The sequence below is a fragment of the Hippocampus guttulatus genome, chromosome 12 (genome assembly GCF_054856545.1).
Source record: "Hippocampus guttulatus isolate MCC_2025c chromosome 12, RoL_Hgut_1.0, whole genome shotgun sequence".
Taxonomy (NCBI): domain Eukaryota; kingdom Metazoa; phylum Chordata; class Actinopteri; order Syngnathiformes; family Syngnathidae; genus Hippocampus; species Hippocampus guttulatus.
The window spans coordinates 10,105,353-10,126,789 of NC_141272.1; the positions used below are offsets into that span (position 1 = coordinate 10,105,353).

The 21,437-nt window shown below is 42.3% G+C and overlaps 1 protein-coding gene across 1 annotated transcript in view; it reads right to left on the reverse strand.

The window, feature by feature from the left end:
* rsrc1 (arginine/serine-rich coiled-coil 1) overlaps positions 1 to 21,437 on the reverse strand; it is a 118,698-nt gene that overhangs the window by 60,399 nt on the left and 36,862 nt on the right. Inside the window, exons 5-6 of the mRNA XM_086125226.1 lie at positions 14,198 to 14,237; positions 86 to 137 (exon numbers count right to left, since the gene is read on the reverse strand). Of these exons, the coding sequence (XP_085981352.1) occupies positions 86 to 137; positions 14,198 to 14,237 (92 nt within the window). The remainder of the gene's footprint in view (positions 1 to 85; positions 138 to 14,197; positions 14,238 to 21,437) is intronic.

The window sequence follows — 21,437 nt, forward strand, 5'->3', positions numbered from 1 at the left end:
CAAAACATATCATCCAAGGGTATATTGGTTGTGTCTTTGAAACATTCAGGGCCAGAAACGAGTGAAAAGCAAATCAGGACCTTACCTGCAGCCTGCAGGACCAGCTGCATTCGAACCTTAGCCTGCTCCGCTGGTGTCTGTAGGTGAGGGGAAAAAAAATGTAAATGACTCAAAAGTACAATAAGGCGTGAACCGATTAGTCAATGAGTGAATGAGTACATTTTCAGAGGTCTTCCGACTTGCTCAAGCAAGGCCAGAACTACGTGGTGGTCAGGGATGGCTATGGCAACGCTCACATATATCGGAAGCTTTTGATACCTGTGACTTTGCAGCCATTTTCAGATGGATGCAGTTTTCTTAGAACCAGTAAATTGTCAGTGAGACGTTGTGGCACTCTGGCCACTCCTTTGTGCCCATGACAAAAAAACAAACAAGAAAAAAATGACAGGATCTTCATATTGTACATACTGAGAGTATGGCAATCATTTGGAGGAACAAGGGCAGCAGCGTAAGGTGAAGCTCCGCCCTCGTCCGCAAAAACTGTGAGTCCAATCATGTGTGAGCGACAACTGTGTGATATTGAGAACTTATTACCTATCACTTGTGTTGCTTTACAACACTGTGTTTTAACACTTACAAATGTATATTTTTTTAAATAATCTGTTTTAATATGTTCAAAATAATTTGCTCTCTTTTTTTCTACACTGGTCTGTCTTCAGCTGAAATGGCTCCTTGGCACAAATATGGTTAGGTTGGGGACTGCTGTACTGTGTTAAAAAATGTTTTTAATGACATCAATTAATCAATTTTGACTCATCTTGGATCACATTGTAGTCGGGTCACATCTTTTTCAGAATCAATTGTCTATCAAGTTGTATGTAGACAGGAAATTATTGTGTGTGGATGCTGCAACAAGATGTCGGCAAAGCTTCGGGGCCAAAATGTCGTGTCAACCTGTTTTTGTGGTTGACTTATCCAACTTAGTCGGCTTTTTTCCCCCAGTCCTGGGTTATAGTGGAGTAGAAAAAAAAATCTCGAGTTGTTCAAGCCTTACTGTGTACATCACTCTCCTTGACAATAATCCACCAAGAGTTCAGAGACATGTCACAAAGGCCCGTTCATGACAGCACAGACAAGCCCCAGGCGGACACAACTTTTATCGATGTAATCTACTTGGAAAGATGCTCGCTCCCCCTTGGCAGTGCTAAATTTTACCCAAGACCATCTTTAACCGCGACCATTAGCGGGAACGCTCCGTGAAACTGTCCTCGCCGACTACCAGGGGACAACTTCTGCCCTGTTGGTAGTGGCGGCCTGCCGGAGTGGAAAAGCAATCCTACCCGTGGAAAAAATAAAAAGGTGCCTCCTGGACACACCAGGGAGGATCAATAACGAAGAGATGAAGGGGAATTTTGAGAGAGAAAACAAAAGGTATTGCAACAAGTCTTGTGAGAATGGGATGACAGGGCACAGAGCGCATTTGAAGATCACAGCCGCTCCACACTTTCTATTGGCCCTCCGTATGTTAGCAGGAATAAGTCAACCAGGGAAGAGGATATTTGTGCCTAGCCAGTTGTGTTGGGAGACACAGTCCCCACCGCCCTACCTTCACCCTAGCTGTAATAGCAATATCTGCACTATTTGATTTGAGGATCTTAATTGTCAAGGAAGAATGATGGTAAGGATTGTGAGCGGAGCCATTAAAAAAAAAGGAGGGGGGGGCACGGAGGATTGCACTCGGAGGCTTTTTTGTGCAATGGCACAGCGACCCTTGTTACCATGCAGCGGCAGAAACTGTGTGTAGGATTAGAGAGAAATTAAATGCTAATGGGCATGGGATCTGAAACCGCTGCCTGGGAGCATCATTTAGACGGCGGGGTCGGGGTGTCGCTGACAGGCAGCCCCCTCCCAACACCCCCACCTCCCATTTTCCCTTCCTCCTCCTCCTACTACATAGACAACCAAGCTCATCTTCCCACTACGTTCCCTTCCGGCACCACACACCTCCTCACCCACAGAGAAAAAAATAGTAATCAGATTTATCAAACTGTAAACTTGTCACTTTGTAAAAACGTCACTTCCCGGTGGCAGGGAAATATAATGACCCGCTTTAATGCAGCGATGTCAGGCTGCAGCATCCGAGACGCAGCCCACATTAAGGGACACTTAATGTGGTATGTGCGTGTATGCGTGTGCGTGTGCGTGTGTGTGCGAGTGCATCCCCTGTAGCAGGTGACATTACGCATCACAATCCACATTGACGGGCGGTGCTTGACAGCTGAAATTTCCAATTGCTATTATGCCTGGGAAAAGGAAGGCTTGGATTTTTTAACCACACGCGCACACACACGCACACACAAACATCCGCATGTGATGGCACAATTCAATCCATCAATTCCCAAGATGTTTGGGGGGGGTTGCCTCATACGAGCAACTTTACAGCAGCAGAACTAAGACATCCTGGGTATGAAATAAAATAATTGATTAAGTTGAACGTTGTATCTTGGACATTCTATTAATAACTATATATGTAATCCATGCTGTCATCTTACAAATTACAATTTAACAGGATCCCCTTAAACAGGACCTTGATAACAGCACTGTCTGGTAAAATTAAAATCAAATACCATTGCAATGTTGCATCAAATACTCAAAGATGTACTTTTATTCTTAAAAAAGCAAAAAAGTAGTCCTTCGATGACCTCCGCAGCAAAGTTTTCCTGAGCTTGTAGAGGAGTACCTAATCTTGTGGCCCCGTATAATTGACATGCATTTCATCTAAGTTTGATGGACAAGAGCAAGTCAAATAAATAAATAGATACGCAATGATTGGCCTTGGCAGAGGGCCTCACAAATGTGTTAGGAAGACAGCTTAGTAAATCCATTTCTGTTTCTCTGTGTCTGCTCTTTGCCGCTTTTGTCCATTTGCCGACCCAGCATGCCTTGCTTTGTCTGGTCAGCCTTAGGCCTAATAATAACAATAATAGTCTCTTGGAGCAGCTCTCCATTATAAATAGATGACGTTTCCTGTGTGCCTTGCTACGTTATGCACAGTGTGGCATTGTTTTTACCCAGCCGAGTGATGCTTATTTATTTGGCTAATGGCTTGTGTTTATTTTCGACTAATAGGACAGACGCCAGGCACTTAGGCTCAACAAAATAAGTCCGTCAACGCTGCGGTAAGGTCGGCAAGCGCGAGTCGACCGGACTTCCTCCTCCTTTGTGCGGGGCAAGAGCTCGGACCCTGAGTCATGCATGAATAATTGAAATGGAGCCTGAGTGGTGATGCTGGTATTAACAGGGCTGGGGCATCCATCAACTTTTTGAACGCTGCTGCTCCTTCACACTTTTATGGAAATGGAAAGGGCCTCATTGTTCGATATAATGGTGGGATGGCCAAGCAGTGAGGACACTCACAAAATAAATACATAGATAAATAAATACCGCAGCATCCATGTCCTTCAGCAAAAGTCTGCTTGACAACTTCACTCTCAAAATGTGAAAAGAGAGAGATCAGGCTTTGAAAGTCTTCATTTTCCATGTCAGGGTCATTGAAGACTTATGTAGCCCATTAATGTGAATGTGAACGTTAATTGTTGTTTTTCTATAAGTGCCTAGTGATTGACTGTCGACGTAGGAAGGGTCCACACAGAAACACAATGGAGCTGGTTTTCTCCGGTTTTGCTCCTTTCCAACCAAAGATGTCAAACGCCGGGCCATCTTCTGAGTTATCTTATGACGATTGTCTTAAAAGATTGGATTCTTGATTGGTGGTGGAAGAGAATCTTTATGTGCCCCTGACCCCCCCCCCCCCCCCACACACACACAGCATGCCCAAAACAGTTAAATGCCTGATTTCGTTTTATGCGTGGAGGGTCTGCCGAAGACAAAAAAATACTTTAATATTAGAAAAATCCGAATGGGCATGCCCTGCCGTAGTTAAGGGTGTACACTGCCTCTCTCTCGTAGTCTGCTGGGACAGAGGACAAATGCTAATTTAAAAAAAAAAAGGGGGGGGGGGAGCAATGCATTTCCTAATAATGAGAAATTATATTTTAAAAGTCAAGCGGGTCGGATTACGGTTGTATAACTGTATGCTCATTACATAAGTTTGATGGAAAGAATGCTCATCTTGCCATCGACTTTAACATCAATCTTAATGCTCCACTGCTTTTACCATTACTTCTATATTGCAACTGCTTATTGACAGAAAATAATGGTCCCGTATACTACATCTCTTTATAGTGGAGCTGATTCTCAATAGTCATCTCATTATATGGCATAATATTGCAAGGCCTTCCTATGCCTCGTCTTCCTCCGCCCCGACAAACAGATCTACGCCACAGCCAAAAGAGGACAGGAGAAAATAGAGCTCCAAGAAAATGTAATATTTCTGTTTTTAATATCAAGGTCTATATGATCAGGGCAGAGATGGGTTCCATGACAATATGTTTATTTAGATATTTTATAGGGAGGGGGGGAAAAAAACTGCCTATCAGTGTATGCGTTGGACGGGGGCGAGGCTTCTGTTTCGGAGCTCATCGTATATGAAAAATAATGTTGTGTATGGCTATACTTTTATATATATTGTCAATATGGCATCGGGGCTCTTTTACAATGTGCCATACTTCAGGCCTGGGCTAACAGCATTTTATGGCCCACTAGCAGTTCATCTTCATGTCTCAGGCAGGCAGGAGCAGTGCATAATAATGTCGTTTTCTGCCCCCAAATGCTATTTCACGGGTCGGGCCTCATTTCTCAAACTTCACCACTTTTACAATTTCCCAAACTTTTATTCCCGTCATTATGACCAAGAAGATTTCATTACGTATTTAGAATGTAAACAGGTCTGAGTAATGACACTCTCCCGCCCGTCTGCCCCGGAATGGTTCCCTCCTCTGATCGCTCTGTTGCTATCTCACCACACACACACACTAGCACACGTGTTAACACACAACGGCAACATACTACGGTTTACTAACATACAGCTCCACGAAAAGTACGAATATACGCGCTTGTAAACCGCTGCAAACAAGATGCAACTCAAAGGAGTGTGTGCACATGCATGTAGATGCTCTTGACAAAGGTGGCGGTGGGGCGAGGGGGGGGGGGGTGCGCAGGGGGAGGGCTTACACTCAACTCACATAAATCATGGAGAAGAAAAATGAGCAAATCTGCAGGCTAACTCATCTCCTCTCCATCCAGAGAAAATGAAATTCACGGCAATACCTATCAAAACTGCAATCATCCAGAGATAATATCTTCTTTGGTCTATCTGCACTTTCCGATTTAATTTCCTCCATGCCCTTGACATGCAGCGATAGCATTAAGATGAAGCACATACAGTAAGGGAGTAGTTCTCAACACTTTGATATATGACACCGCCACGCCAAATGTAATGTCATCATTTGGAAATGAATGTAATGGTTCTTTTGTTTAGAGATATTTTTTCTTTTTTGGCATGGGCACTATAGATGATGAAGATCAAGACAGTCGTGGGTGCGTACATGCAAAGGAGGAACACTTTGCGCGCGTCCGTGTGTGTGTGTGTGTGTATGTGTATGTGTATGAATCGCACTTCTCCTTGCTTGTGTGCCAGAATGACATGCAATTTACAAGCAGGCCTGCCCCGACTTGGGGCAGGGGGGGGCGGGGATCACCGAAATTACTCCATCATTTAGCTGCGACGTTCAGATGAGAAAACCCCGCCGCCACCTCACGCTCTACACCCCGCCAACACCACATCAAATATCATGAAATCATTTGTGTAATAAGCATGGAAATGCGTTTACTGATTATCAACAGCCAGTCCCCTCCTACCCTCTCTGATCTCTGTTATCTCTCTAGAACTGTCTTTGCTTCTTTATCCTCTGGGATGATATTCGCAGAGAAGGGGGCGGGGGGCAGTGCAACATGTTAGTTTTGGAAAAACCCTGAATTGTCCCAAATTTCTTGCACCCTCAGTGTGTTGCCAGGTTGGATTCCCTTCAGGGAGTCTGCGCCTTCTGCAGCTGCTTGTCGCTGTCTGTCATTAGGACAACCGGGCCACCGGTCTCAGTAAACTCTTCAACTCACCAAGGGACACCATCAAGGATGCCTCAAGTCAGCTGGGTGTGAGAAGCACCACAAGCCTGTGTCCTGACACCAACTTTGTATAAAACCTTTCAACGCATTGAGCTGTGTTTTGTTCGAGAAGGTATAAAAGGTTTCACATTATGTTCGCGTAATAGAATAATTACCAAAGTAATTTTTAACTTCCTGCAACAAATAGGTATGGACCGGTTACCAGCTTTTTGTTTCGGTGCCATGGCTTGGTAGACAAAGGATATGCAAAACATGCTTCTATGTCTTATGTAATGTAATGTAATATAATGTCCTGTTTTTGGATAGATTGGTACCTGTCAGAGATTTTCTCGGACAAAGTTAAAGAAATGACTCGGCACACAGGAAAATTGTCTTCAATATCGGCGGGAGCGGATCTCTGAGAGCGAACGACGGTTAGTTGCTCCGATGATACACACTCGGCTCCCTCTCCGCCGGTTCGAACTTTTATTGCAAAATACAAGACACTGCCCCAGAGATTTGGATACCGTGCCCCCCGGTCCGGCCCCTCTGTAGTGATCTGATCTACCCGAATACACAAGTCACAGACTTTGCTGATGACAAATGTCCACCTGGGCGCGTCAGCTGTTCCCAAACTGTCTTTTGGTATTCAACAACTCTTTGTTCCCAATTTGTTTATTCCCACTCTGTGATTGAATCTAGCCTTCGCCCCCCTTGCTTTGACGTGATTACTCAAGAAAAGGCCCTCCGCCCAAACGGCCGACACCTCTGCGCTGAGCATGTCCAGACATGCCCAAAATAACCGAAACTTTAAACATGATACAATTTTGTTCATAGATTTCTCTATCAGTACCTCTACTTACGAACGTCTCTTCATACGAAATTTTCAAGTTACGAAACGCCTCAAAAGGAAATATATTCTGATATTATTCAACACTATTATTAGACACAACAGAAAAAACATGGGCGATTTCTGAATCATACTAGATATATGAATGTTTCAGGTTCCACTCTAATAGTTTGTTACAGCCCGAGTGAAAATCTATGATGTGATTTAAAAAAAAAAAAAACATGAAACACGTCAGTTATAATTTACTGTCCTTGTGTAGAATTGTATCACTTTTTGTTCCCGTTTCAGTTCGCCTGTTGGTGTTTTTATTTTCATTTTTTTTGTATTTCTTTTGTAGGTGTAAAATGTTTTAACCTTGGAGGCGGACTGTGCTCGTTTCAGAATACTTCCTACCAAGAAATCTTCCATATCCCATACCCACCCCCTCCACTGTCTCCTTACGCTTGTACTTCTACGTGTCCCCTGGCACTGTGCCTAGCAGAATGCTGAAGCAGAGCTGCAAAGTGAACTTGCGATCATGACGAGGCCGAGTCGTAACGTATCGATAAAGGGGCATGCTTTTTCTTCATGCTGCTTCATTCTATCAACCGCATGAACTGATTAGCAGCTGCGGGGCTACCTCTTTCGCGAGGATTTTTCTTCTTCTGGGCAGAGCAAAGCATCATTGGAGTCATACTCAAGTGCTCTTGCCTCACTGCTTATGTATAAAAGCACACAGCTAAACGTGATGCACTGGGATCAATTATTTTCACTCTTTTTACTCTTTGTTCTCTCACGTTCACGCGGTCTGCCGAGATATGACAACAAAACACACAATACAAGAAATGTCTTTGGCATGCAAATTATAATTGCTCACTCAACGGCACCATATATTGACTATTTTTGGTGGAATACAATCATATTCATAAAGCGCCAAAGTACAGCAATTGTAATATCAAGTCAGCTTTGATATAGGCCCACTCTATACGAGCAGTCGTTCTCAAGAGGCTCCACTCCGCATTTTCAATCATTTTGATAAATGGTTCGTATTTACAGTATGTAAGTAAACGTTTGCACTCACCACGTGGCACGACCCAGCCAATCACACGTTTATTGAGAAAAGCTTTGCGAGTGGGCATGTGAGGCAGGCAAATCGTGACGGGGAATTCATGTAAAACAGGATTAGGGATTAACTCAACAATTATGACTACTGGTAGTCAAAATAGTGTTGTAGGTATCTCAAACTGGTGTAATAGATAAATAATTCAGCTACAGACACCCATAATTCATTAGCAGATATTGGCAGCTGAATAGGTGACATCTGTAATGAGAAGCCTCATACACATGAATGGCAAAAGTGGCATCATTTGTCCACGGTGAGATGACGTTGCAGATATCTGGAGTTTTTCACTGATAAAATTGAATTAGAGATACAGTACTATCTATCTTTCGTTCTAACTCATCACAATTCTAATTCCTGATGTTGAATAAAAACATTCCAACTATTCATCACATTGTGGTTGGCCACAAAAAAATAATACAAATTCAACCACAACAGTGCAATTAATTAAACAATCAATTGAATAAAAAAATTAATTTGACCAAAATCAATGCTAATATAAAATGACATCTTGCTGCAATCACAATGATGAACATGAGAAGCTTGCCATCAAGGGTCATTACTCTCCATTATGCGCCTCAGGAGTTCTTTCTTTTGTTTTATTAGACAGCAGATTAACTTCTCTTAGAGCTCCTAAGACAGGGACGTTAAAATGTTAATGAAACCTTGGCTCCAACAACTCACTCCTCATTGAGACCACTGCACAATTCATTACTAAAAAACCTTCATAAGAGCAAAGAGGGAGGAGGAGCATCTGATCAAAACCAAGACACGCTGAACTATTCAAACATTTTGGACAGCGTTCAAATCCCTGCACATTTTGGAAACGCTTTCCTATCATATGACTGCTCTTAAGAAGAAACCTCAAACAATACCGATTGATTAATAAAAGAGAGTGATGGTTTTACTCCGACCGTTTCAAGACAGGGATCTAAAAGAATAATATGTCTCAGTCTTGGTGGGGTTGACGCGCTCATCTGGAGAGCAGTACATCAGCAGAGAGTCATAAATGCCTGTTTGGAAATCTGCTGGGATGTTTATGTGAGCGACTGAGAGGGAACAACATTTTGAACACTTCTACAAGTATTCCTCAGGGGGGAAAACATGCTTTACATTATTTACTGTTCCCGGCCCCGAGTCATAATCAAGAGCGCTGAGCTCCCCAGGCAGCTGAGTGCCAGGGTGCAATCTCCCTATAAGCATAAACACACCCGTAAATTCAAACGCGCCGCCGCAGTTGCGGGGGTTGAATTCCTCGAGACGTTTTGCTCTAAAATACACAGCGATAAAGCAACGGGTGTGTGCTTTTATCACTGTGTATGTAAAGTTAAAATGCAATGTAATGTTAAAAATATACTCCGGTGCATCAAACCCAACGCCTGCAAGGAAGTGATGATGGCTCGGTTGCTGCTGCTGCAGTGGCGCATTAGTTGTTAAAAATCCGATTAGACACACTAAAAATCTACATAAAATCTGATACGATCTCGATCCAAAATTCAACCTTCACAAAATTAATAACGATCACTTGTGACTGCCACAGTCAAAGAAGCATTACCTTATTTGCACAAATAGCAGCCTCTGCTCTAATTGATGCAATGTCTAATTCCAGTCCTTTGTATTTGTCTCAATTCCATTCCAGGATTAATAGTTCTGTCTGCCTGTCTAAGCGCCAATCAGATCCACATTTGCATCATCAATTTCTGATTTAATGTTTTCACATCCTTGTCACAAAATCATGGAGAGAAGATAGTTAGAAGACGGAAGTCGCTGTCGCGGACGAGTCGAAGATTGGAGGTTGCCTCTCTCCTCTGAGTCGCTCCTATGGAGATTTCTGCATTGACCATCTGGGCCAGCACGCACATCCTCCAAGGCATCTTCCTGCAGAGCTTTATCTGACGTAATGGACTTTTACACTATTTCAACTAACATTGTATCAAATCATATTATGTGTTAAATGTTGCCCACATCAGCATCCATCATAGCCTGGTCATCCTGGAAGTGGGATTCCTATTTGTGACATGCCAACACGCCCATGTAATTACCAGCCCTTTACACCCTTAAATTGCATAACTGTCAAAAACAGTTGTCACCAATAAGGTGGCAGAATGCCAATGCAACGCAATACAGTCTAATCAAGTCCCACGCTGTCTATAATTTGATAATACATTGACAGAAAAAATAAGATTACGGTCGTTACATGTTAAGTCCACAAGGTACCTCCAACGATTAACTACTGTCATGTACCGGTACTGTATACTTCCACCGGAACGACTTTAATAAGTTGAAACAGAATATCATTTGGGTTCAATGTATAACAGGATGTAAACCTATTTTTTGAATGTCTTGTTTATTCTATGATGACTGAGTAAACTATGCATCGAGCATGGTGTCCAGTTTTATTGGTAACACTCGTATAAATAAAATAGTTCCGTATATTTTCGCCACACTTGTTGCATGCACAATTTCTTCAGTGTATTCACGTGTAAGTCAGTGGGATTTGAAAGGCGCACGGTTCAGCTGCAGGCATTTCGTATTTTGTGAAGCAAATAGCTAATAAGTTGTAGTGTCCATGTGATCGTGGACTGCAACAATACGAAACATGACAACCGTTGTTCACGATTCAGAGGTAATTTGCACCAGTTTTTTGACTGAATACCTTTGTATGAAGTGAAAAATAGTACATTTCAAACTATCTTTTTACTTGAGTGCTAGGTGTTTGGTGGTCTGGTACCAAGCGCTCCAAATGAAACAATGTAATACCACAACATTCAATGGTCTCTTGCGAACAAAGGGATGGGTGAAGTATCTGTATTTATTCATAGCACACCGCAGGAAGGTTTGACTTGAAGCATATATAATTTTGAACGAGTTCATTTTGGAGCTCTCATATCATGCTCCTGGACCTTATTTCTGAGAACTACCCTGACTGAATTACTTGATTTGGTTCTGTGTGTGGTGTGCAACATGGCATATTGAGCTCTGTAAACATTACAAGAGCATCGAACCTATTTGGTGAACGATGGGAAGTGTAGATGAGCTTCAGCCACTAGTTTACTCTGTAAAAAAAAATAAATACAGTGCCACTTAACGTGAGACTAGCACACGTCATAGCGAAAAATATGCTTTGTGGTTCATCAAGCGAATTTGAAACGGCTTTTGAAAATATAACATATTGTACACGTGTAACAGAGGCCATTTTTAAACAAAACCTTTTTGGCGATTTAAAAAAACAACTTTGCAGTTTAAGGAAAATGTAGGTCCCATGGTCAAAACAATTGAGAATTACTGCTCTGAATGAAATATAAATAAAACAAATATGTGAATAAATATAAAAATTAGAGCGATGGGGATCAAGATTCAAACGATCTGAATGAACCAACATGGAAAGCAAGAACATATTTTATATGTCAGTGATAATGACGATATTATAAGTGTACATACCCTTAACCTGTGTACATACCCTTTAGACTACTCTTTGTAACTGCAAGCTATGGTATAATTGCTTTAACATACCGTAGTCATTTACGCTGAGTGCATCTTGTGTGCTGAAGGCTCACTTACTATTGCTATACAGAAAGTGATTAATATTGTTAATGCATGTAACCCTCTTTTGAATTATTTATATTGCCTTTTATGGAGCCCTGCATTATTGGATATCTACATTCCCATCTGCTGTACTTGTTCAGATCTGCGCTCTGTAATTTGCTTTGGATGTCCAACCGTCTTATCATTTGAAATTTCTTCTGAGTAAGATAATAAACATGATGCTTGATAGAGAAATTCTGCTCATAGCTTCATGTCATACACATAGGTTTCAGTATCAAGAAGGAATCCAAATCCAGGTGGAAGTGCAAGGATGCAGACGGACCTCAAGATTCATTATTTCTGTCTGGATTTTAAAACCAGGTACATCAACATTGTTGACAATGGTTAATCATTAGTCCCACTTGCATTGCACTGCACTGAATAAAATGCCTGTACAGGTAACAGGTTATTCTGCACTCCGGGAGCATAAGGCAGGTCATTTCTTCTACCCAAAGCACTTCCCGCATCATTGCTGAATCTCAAACCAGTAAGAAATCGAGGAAATATTACATAAGAACACAAATGAATGAACATTTGTGGCAGAAAGTGATGATGGCACAACAAGACTGAGGTTCATTCTTCAGATCAGCCATTCGCTGCATTGCAGCTAGAACACTGTTAATGTGGAGGTCGGATCTCATTTTGCCAGATTCAGGGTCATTTGCGTCGTGCGGTCAGCGCGCGTGTGTGCATGCTTGCACGCGTGTGTGAGTGCGTCGTTTAGTATGCAGGGGGCCAGGGCGTGCGTCATCCGCCGAGAACCAGGACCCTCGCTGACCCCCGTCTATAATTCATCCTGTGGAATAAGGGGCCGAAAGGAAAGCTTTGGTTCTTTCTCACCCAAAAAGAGGAGCGAGAACCTTTTCACTTCGTTGCATGGCACTGTGACCTCATATTAAAGCAAGCAAGAAAGAAAGTCAAGAAATGGACATTAAATGTTAAGGTTTTGTCCCATGAGAGAGTTTTGGGGCGTGCGCTCACATTCATTGGTGCGTGTGAAGCCCAAGCGTGCCCGCGTGTGTTTCAGGGGACTTGAGGATCATTTGATTGGTACGATCATTCCAATTACCGTATTTTCACGACCATTCGACGCACCGTATGGTTGGGCGCAGTCTCATTAATGGGTGCTATTTCTGTATTTGCCACATAGACAAAACGCACTGTATTATTGGGCGCGATTTTAAAGTGGTAAAACATACGGCAGCTTAAACATACGGCATGCATGCGCGCACGCTAAAAACACGTTAGCTTGTAGCATACGGTAGCATGCCAAGACATACAGATACAAGCTAAAAACACGTTTTTAAAAAGGCAACGAAGCAAAACGGAGTTCCGTTGTATTTTATTTAGCCATCGTACAATGTACTCACGTTTTTCGATCAATCATCACCCAGAAATCCATCAAAGTCCTCATCCTCTGTATCAGAATTGAACAATTGTGCAAGTACCGGTAATCCATCAAAAACGCCGTGTTCCCTCTCGTTGTCAGTCACTCTCATTGCCATGTGGCTCCACAGAAATGATGCCGGCTTTGCCAAAAACTCGAACAACAGTGCAAGCAGACACGTTCGTCCAAGCAGCCACAATCCATTCGCAAATTGTGGCGTAACTCGCCCGGCGCTGCCTCTCACTCTTTGTAAAGTTGTGTTTGCCATCGATCATTCATTGTTCCCATGCCGCTCGCAACTTTACTTTGAACGCCCGGTTGATGCCGATGTCCAGCGGTTGGAGTTCTTTAGTCAAGCCTCCGGGAATAACGGCAAGCTCAGAGTTCATTTGCTTGACTTGGTTTTTCACCGCTGCTGTGAGATGGGCACGCATGCCAAAAGCATAACCGATGGCTTGAAGTTTGAACTGAGCTTCGTAGGCGTGTCTCTTTGTAGAATTTATTTTCGGGGGTTCTTAGAAACCAAAACCGAAGTTGTTTTGCAACAATGCACATAGCCATACTCTATACAGGTGTTGGTACCTGCTTGTAGCGTCGCTTTAGCGTCCACTTACACGCCCACCCTTCACTCATTGGCGGCCTGCTTCCCCGCATGCCTGTCACTCACGTCTGCCTTTTCTCTCTCTTTCTCTCCATATATAATAATAATAATAATAATGCATTTTATTTAAAAGCGCCTTTCATGCCACCCAAGGACACTGTACAGACAATAAGAAAATACAATGTAAAAATTAGTAAACGAGATATTATATAAAAACAGGACATGTATATATACACGCCCACCCTTCACTGATTGGCCGACTTCTTTGCCGCATGCCTGTCCACAGTCACTTCCGCCTTTTCTCTATATAAACAGCGTGTCGGCTGTCAGTCAGGTTTTGGAACTCAGCGCATAGACAAGACGCTCCGCATCATAAGGCGTCCTGTCCATTTTGGAGAAAATTTTAGACTTTTAATGGCGCCTTATAGTCGTGAAAATACGGTATCTTCATTTCAAGTTAAGATTGCTCTCTCACTGTCTGTCAGGAGACAACTTCATTTTAATTAAGCAGGTGTGTGTGTGTGTGTGTGTGTGTGTGTGTGTGTGTGTGTGTGTGTGTGTGTGTGTGTGTGTGTGTGTGTGTGTGTGTGTGTGTTATCAAACAGGACTTACCAGATGCTCCAATCCTGCTTTCATGCTTACAGCAGCATCCCTGCAACACAAAGGGACATTTACAAACTATAAGTAAAGTTCACTCACACGAAATGATCACCTTTTCCATGAATTATTTCAATGACTCTATGCCAGAGTCTTGAGCAGAATATTGCTGCCGTGTGGATGTAGCATAACTTCCCATAGTTTACATCCTGTTGTTGTTCTTTCCAGAGCAAGCCAGATTCGACAGAATTAACAAGTAGTGAAATCCATTTTGCCTCAATTGATTCAAGACGCAATTATTCACGAATTCCAGTAGGTAAATTATTTACTGTAAGTGATTATTCGGCACATCCCAAAACAAATTGTTCATCGAGGACACAGCAGTCGGGAAAAGCCGACTAAAACAGCAGACATTTATTTGGGATTGATCCGAGGCAGTTTAAATGGGGACAGGTGAGTGCACATTCTAATTTAACATGAGTTTGAATGTGACGGTTAAATTTTGAGCAACCACATTCCATATATAACCACAAGTTATAAGACGGTGTGCTCACTTGAGCAGCGACAGTGTCTCTGATTCTCAATTGTTATTTTTACTTCCTTTCTTGAAAAGATTCCTTTCAAAATTGAGTTGTACAAGTTAAAGGTCATGGTAGAAAAAGGATTTATCTTGATTTAATCACACAAAAAAAAAAGGCATTTGAATAAGGGTGTGCAGACTTTATATCCAATACATATAAGTATGCACACAAAAAATACACAACGTGACAACGTTCAAGCACACTTGAAAAACTAGTTTCTGAACTCTTTGGTTCGTTCCGCCATTACAGCGGCATTGATGAATTACAAAATGCCTCTCACCAGTTAAATGAGCGTAAATACCAGAAGATTGTCATTTTACATTTCCAATTAACTTCAAGGTGTATATAAGACAAAATGTTCTTCAAGGTTTGATTAAATCAACACCAGTTAATTGTTAACTATTTCAATGTTTTTAGCCCTACTTTGACCAGTGACAGGAGTCATGATGAGTAAGATTTTGAAGAGAGCAGATAAAATGCAAGTAACAAAAGCATGAAGATTATCAAAAGATGTCTTGCTTTGTTGTCTATTTTTTTTCAGTCTGGCCAAAACCACAGAAAGAGCAAGACTATAATCAAGTTTATTCATAAAAATTAAAAGAATCGGTAGAATGTCAAGTCAGAAAGCGTGCGTGCGAGTGTGTGCATGTGAGGCTGAGGAAGGGACAGGCAAATTGGCAGTAAATAATAGATGCAATTTTGGCATATTTCAAATTTGCAGCAGTGGAAATCAAAAGATCAAGAGAATACAAACAGCCTCCGATCCCAGCACCCACAACCAACTCTGGTCCCCATTACTGACAACTCTGTGTGTGTGTGTGTGTGTGTGTGTGTGTGTGTGTGTGTGTGTGTGTGTGTGTGTGTGTGTGTGTGTGTGTGTGTGTGTGTGCGTGCGTGCGTGTAGAGAAGGGAAGGCTTATCGACAGGCGTCAGTTGCTAATGCAGCCAGCAGCATCATAGTGTAAATCTATACCATCTCTAAAATTACATACTGTCTAACACCCCCCCCCCTCCACCTGCCCTTCCCCTTCCCTCCCAAAAATCCATCCCACTATCCACCTATCACACCGGGCTTCATAAATGTGGTCATCCCCACATCATTAATTTAAAATAAGGTCTGATGGAATGATATGAAGATATCAAAATTGATATAAGAAAAAAAAAAAGAAGACTATGATGAAGAACTGCAGAGAAACAGCCAACGCACTGCACGGTGTAATGCAACGTTAATCATCAGAAAAACACCATGTCTGAAATAACGTCAAATGAAATGTTCACAACATGCAGTGGGTCGATTTAACTCATCTCCGACTATTTATGTGCATTAGCAGGCGCTGCCGTTTTGGTGAGTTCAAATGGGCTCCGCAATTTACACTAATGTTTCAAGTGGCCAACCAAGCTGTGTGACACAGTCAGGCGGACGAGATTAAGACTGGCTTTAACCTTTTCCTTGGGGGGGGGGGGGGGGGGGGGTATTTGTTGAGAGGCGTTCATATGTTCAAGTGGATGATACGCCAAGAAACTACTTTGTAACTGTGACATGGCAATGATTCAAGTAGGAGCCACTATTTGAGTAATTATGATTAGAAAGACTGGTAGCTCGCTAGATAGATGGTGTCTCATATCGAAAGCACATCGTTAATACTGTATTTTATGGCCTTGTCAAACTACTACTTGGGCTTTTCAAAGAACATTTTTTGTCGTTCACAACGGTCGCGCTGTCAGACTACCAGGTAAATATCGATCTGAGTCTTGGACCGGGCGAGATGTCACACTACAAGTCCGTCACCGACCAGACCCTGCACAATCGTTGCACGCTTCCATCTGATCATTCAGTCCATCGGCGCAGGTTCATCGGAGAGGCAGGACAGGCAGCTGTCAAAGTCATGTCAACGGGGGCATATTGTGTGAGCGTGAAGCGTCCCAAACGCCTCATGACCAATCAAATGTGTGTCACGCTACACGGGCTAAGACAACACAAAATTGGCTATCAACACACCACATTTGTCTGCAACACGTCTGTCAGCTCAAAATCAGGCTACATTCATGTAGTGTGATGTCGGCATTAGAAGTGCTCAGGCTTCCGTAGGTGCTGATGTTTAGATGCGCAACATTGTTCAAAACGGATCACCGGTGTTCGTTCGTGAAGAATAACGTCCATAACCATGAGGAAAACCATTTTTTATGAGTTAGGTCTGACAGCTGTTTTCAACAAATTTTCAGCTGCTAAAAGTAAGTAAAGAAAAAGGCAGAAAATAATCAATAAATAAAAAGAATAATTTTTTTTTAAGAAAAAGGTTCCCCAGTGTAATGTCCAATAATTACTATAACTATACTTTTTGCCTCAAGGGGCAAAACGGAGACATCTATTTGAGGTAGGTGTTTATTTGTTCAAGATAGACAGATCAATGGATAAATAAATTCCCTTGAGGGAAATTAAGAAAATATGAAGCTGCAATGAAAGTAGAGGGTCAAAAGGTGGCCATGAAAGCCCGTTTGTTGTTTATTCCGTCTTCTTGGCAGCACAATGTCGACCACTTAAGGCCAACTTCCTCTGGATTGTAATTACATTACATTGTGACAAACACCGCGCGGCGGGCAGTCAGCGAGACATTTGTTTCCGTGGTGACAGTGTGTGTAATCCGCTAATGAAGCGCAATTAGTGGGGAAACAATCTAACATAGGGGAGACACAGACACGCTCCCATTCTCCCTCTGCCTCCTTCCTCTTCCTCCTCCTCCACCAGCATCCTTTCACTTTCTTCTCTCCTTTTGCTTTTGGCAACATATACCTTCATGATTCGAAATCAAATTTTTAATGGCATTTAACTCATTCACTCCCAAAGACGTTTTTAAACGTCTTTTCAGACTTGGTCCATAATTGGCTGGTACTGAATGAGTTAATCGGGCACACCATGCTTCTCCGTGTATTCAAAACATCATGTCATCTGATGAGGTCTAAAGGGAGCGAGCTCTCCATTTCTGCTCCTCCTTTCGCTGTCCTCACCCTCCTTCCTCCTCTGTGCCTTCCACGCAGCAGCGGCATTGATTTCTGAATTACGCCGCAATATTAAATAATTAATATACTTGCCGTGATTGATGTTTTGCATTAGGCCCATATTAGGTTATCAATCAAAATCCACTTGGTTTAATGTAATAATATTGAAAATGTGTCAGTGCCAGTTCATCCAATTTGTAGCGGAGGCAGGCCAGATAGTAATGGTCGGTGTAACACAAGGCCTGGGAGACGTGGCGGCCCTGCTCGCTACAACCATCATGGAACATTACACAGCTGGCATACCGCCGCAGTAGAAATGGAAGAGAATAAATGACGGGAATTGGGAGGCTGAGGAGTGTTATATCCTTCACTGCGATAAACTTGACACAATGAGAATGTGTGTAAAAATCGCAAATCTTTATACAAATTAAACATTCAAGAAGTTCAGTTGTGCATTTAAAATCCATTTCAGAAATGTCATGAGTAAAATGTGCACCATTTAATCTGCTTTAAACTACCAAAAACTCTTGCGTTTAAAAAACACAGAGTATTACAACTACCCACTTGACCAAACAGTAAAACATATTTGGAAAGCAAATCATCAGATACTCACACGCAGGCTTGAGCCAACTTGACTTCAACCCACTCGGTTGTGCTTCTTGAAGGTACATAACGAACACACAGATATTACACAACATACAGTAGTTTCTATGATAGTTAAGCTTGCATTTTTTTTGAGTTCAAATGAGTTTACAGTGTGTTTAAAAAGTGTTTTTGAATATGAGAGGGGTAAAACCATAGAAAATAACTTTTTTTTTTAAATGGTCCTCACTATCAGATTACCACATACAGCAGTTGGGTTTGGAACATGTCCCCTGTGATAAACAGAAAAGCATTTAATATTTTACAGTTCAAGAGATTTAAAAAACGGACACGATTTCCACGTGTGTTTTTTTTTTTTAAGTGAAACTAATTGAAATGTTGGCATTTCAGAAAGAAAGATGAAGTCGACATAATTTGCTTTGGCGGGCCCATGACTTTTGATACCAGTGGATTAAATGATCAAAATTTCGATCAATTGTGATTAATTGACTGCTGATGTCTGAAAGAAATTGAAGCAAAATGACGACAAACAACAGATGCGCTGTTGATGGATCCCAACTAGTTTGCTGTCTTAAGAAGTCCAACATGACATCATCTCTGGGAAGTTGAGCTCCAATCATTACTCTGCTCAACATGACACCCGTGTGTGTGTGTGTGGTGTGGTTCATGCTAAACCACCACTTGGTGACTTGATAACAGGTAAATGGAAACAAAGCAGTTTATTTTTCAGAGAAAAGCAAGTGACAGAGTGAGAGTGCTGATGTTAATTACGATGGTCAATGAAGTGAAGCTGGACAAACAAACAAAGCAAAGCTAAGGAGGTCAATACTGACCAATTTAACATGGTGGCTCGATCCATCAGTGTCGGCACCTCCCCGCGATTGCCCATTGTTGGGGTTCTTTTAGGCTGGATTGAGACTGAAGCGTCCAATTCTGATGCAAAGCTTCTCTAATGTCAATTTCATTGCACATTTTAGGTGCCAAATATCTAATATGACTGTGTTTACTCTGACTGACTGCATGGATGCCCATATTGCACACAATGAACTCCACAAGCGTCAACGCCGGGCCGTGTCAACATGGAAGCAAACAACAATGAATAATTCTGTATAGTACCGATTTAAACTGCCATGGTGAAAATGCCAAATACACTTGGGAGCAAAAGAATAATAAAAATTCAATTGCATCACATTTGTGGTTGTGTCTCGTCTTAAACCCCCGAAAAAACACTTGCCTTTAACCAGCAGATAATTAATCACATGGGAGCCCAGTTGTCATTTGTGATCAAGTTTCTAATAACTGCATGAGGTCTCTCATAGAAGCCCACCCCGAGTCTGGCCATCTTTCCCTTAATAGACCGCCCTGAGCCTAAGACATAACCAAAGACGAACGCCTTTAGTCAGCTGATGGGAGACGAAAGAGAGCCTTGAATGCAGGAGGAGTCATTTGAGTTCCAGCTAACAAGACTTGCCCATTACCCGGGCACTTATGAGCCATTATTATATGCTCCTGTTTGTCGTGTATGAGTATATGTAAAGACTCCAACCCTTTCGCTGAAGCATAATTGATTCGAGCCGCAATGCAAAAGTATTTGTTTCATTATCCATCCATTTCCTCGAGACGCTGTCCTTTTTAGGGTGTGCTCAAGCCACCTTACACGGGCGCGAGGCAAGGTCAATCCAAGGGCATGCAGTCAAAGAACGATTCACACTAACATTCACGCATTGGGAATATTTAGAGTGTTCAATGAACCATACATGCATTTCGGGAAAGTGGGAAGAAGTGGGAGTACCTGATGAAACTGCACACAAGCTTATTGTTATTTTTAGCTTCCCTATTTCAAAGTTGTTCAACTTGTATTGTCCCGAAAGCGGAAAAAAACCCTGCCAACTGTTGTGTTCCGTCTCAGTTGCGGCTATTTTGTGCGATCACTGTGTGAGAGAGACTACTGGTGCCGACAAGCAACAATTCATGAATCACTTGAGTTATCTCAATATCTTTGTTCATTTGAAAACATGTGGTCTAAAACACAGAACACTCTAATCTTTTTATTTGAGTTTGCAAAGCATCTTTTGAGAGTGCGGGGGAGCCGGGGATTGATCCCAACTGATGTCATTGTTCCTGTCATTGCCATGTGGAAGTGGTCTGATATTCCAAATTTGGAAGACATCTTGAATGACGTGGTGATGGGCCAAGAAATGAAATGACAAAGAAAGAACTAATGAAACTATCACACTAAATCTTTCTTAAAAGGATACACCGTCTTTTTTTTCCACCCCTCCAAACCTGTGAGCTAGATGAAATACATCTACCTTTCGACAGGTTTCTGCATTTGTACTGATAGCTGCAGTCACATATTGTGATAAGGGGAAGAGAAAATATCAGCCAAAGAAAGCAGGACACAGAAACGACTGAAAGAGACATCCTTTGTGTATGTGTGTGTACGTGGGTGCGCGTGCGCGCGGGGCAGCCACCCCCATTTGCCACAAACGTAGGACTTGTCAAGCGTGTCACTGAGAATTCATATGTTGTTTGACTGCTGATCTAACGACATATTTATTAGAAAGTCAATAGGATAGGGGCTGAGCATGACGCGCACGCACAAGCGCGCTGACACAAACGCGCACACATTCAAATATAAGAAAGCATGCTGTAATAACCATTTCCCATCAATGACATGTGCCTTTTTCCTTACACAAGGCAAATGCTTGAGATGAAGCAGTCAAGAGACACAATACAAGAAGCCTGGCATCCCCCCTCAGGCCTGATTGCTATCGCCACAGCTCCTTTTCAACATGGCTGTCGATTGAAATTGAAACTGCATTCTTATGTGGGCTCTATCAGGGCAACCACTCGGGGTTTATGTCGCAAATAGAAGGGACGGGACACGCGAGCGCTAACAAGCTGGGCAAATGTCAGTGGGGTTCATCGGGGGCCTGTCAATCCACCGTGAAACAGCCAAGAGAAATATGGCGTGCTTAGTTTTTGTGCCTGACGGAATTGTGGAGGACAGCGTGGTTGTGTGCAAATTGTGCGACGAAGACTTGTCACGCTGAAGCACTTCAAGTCGATAC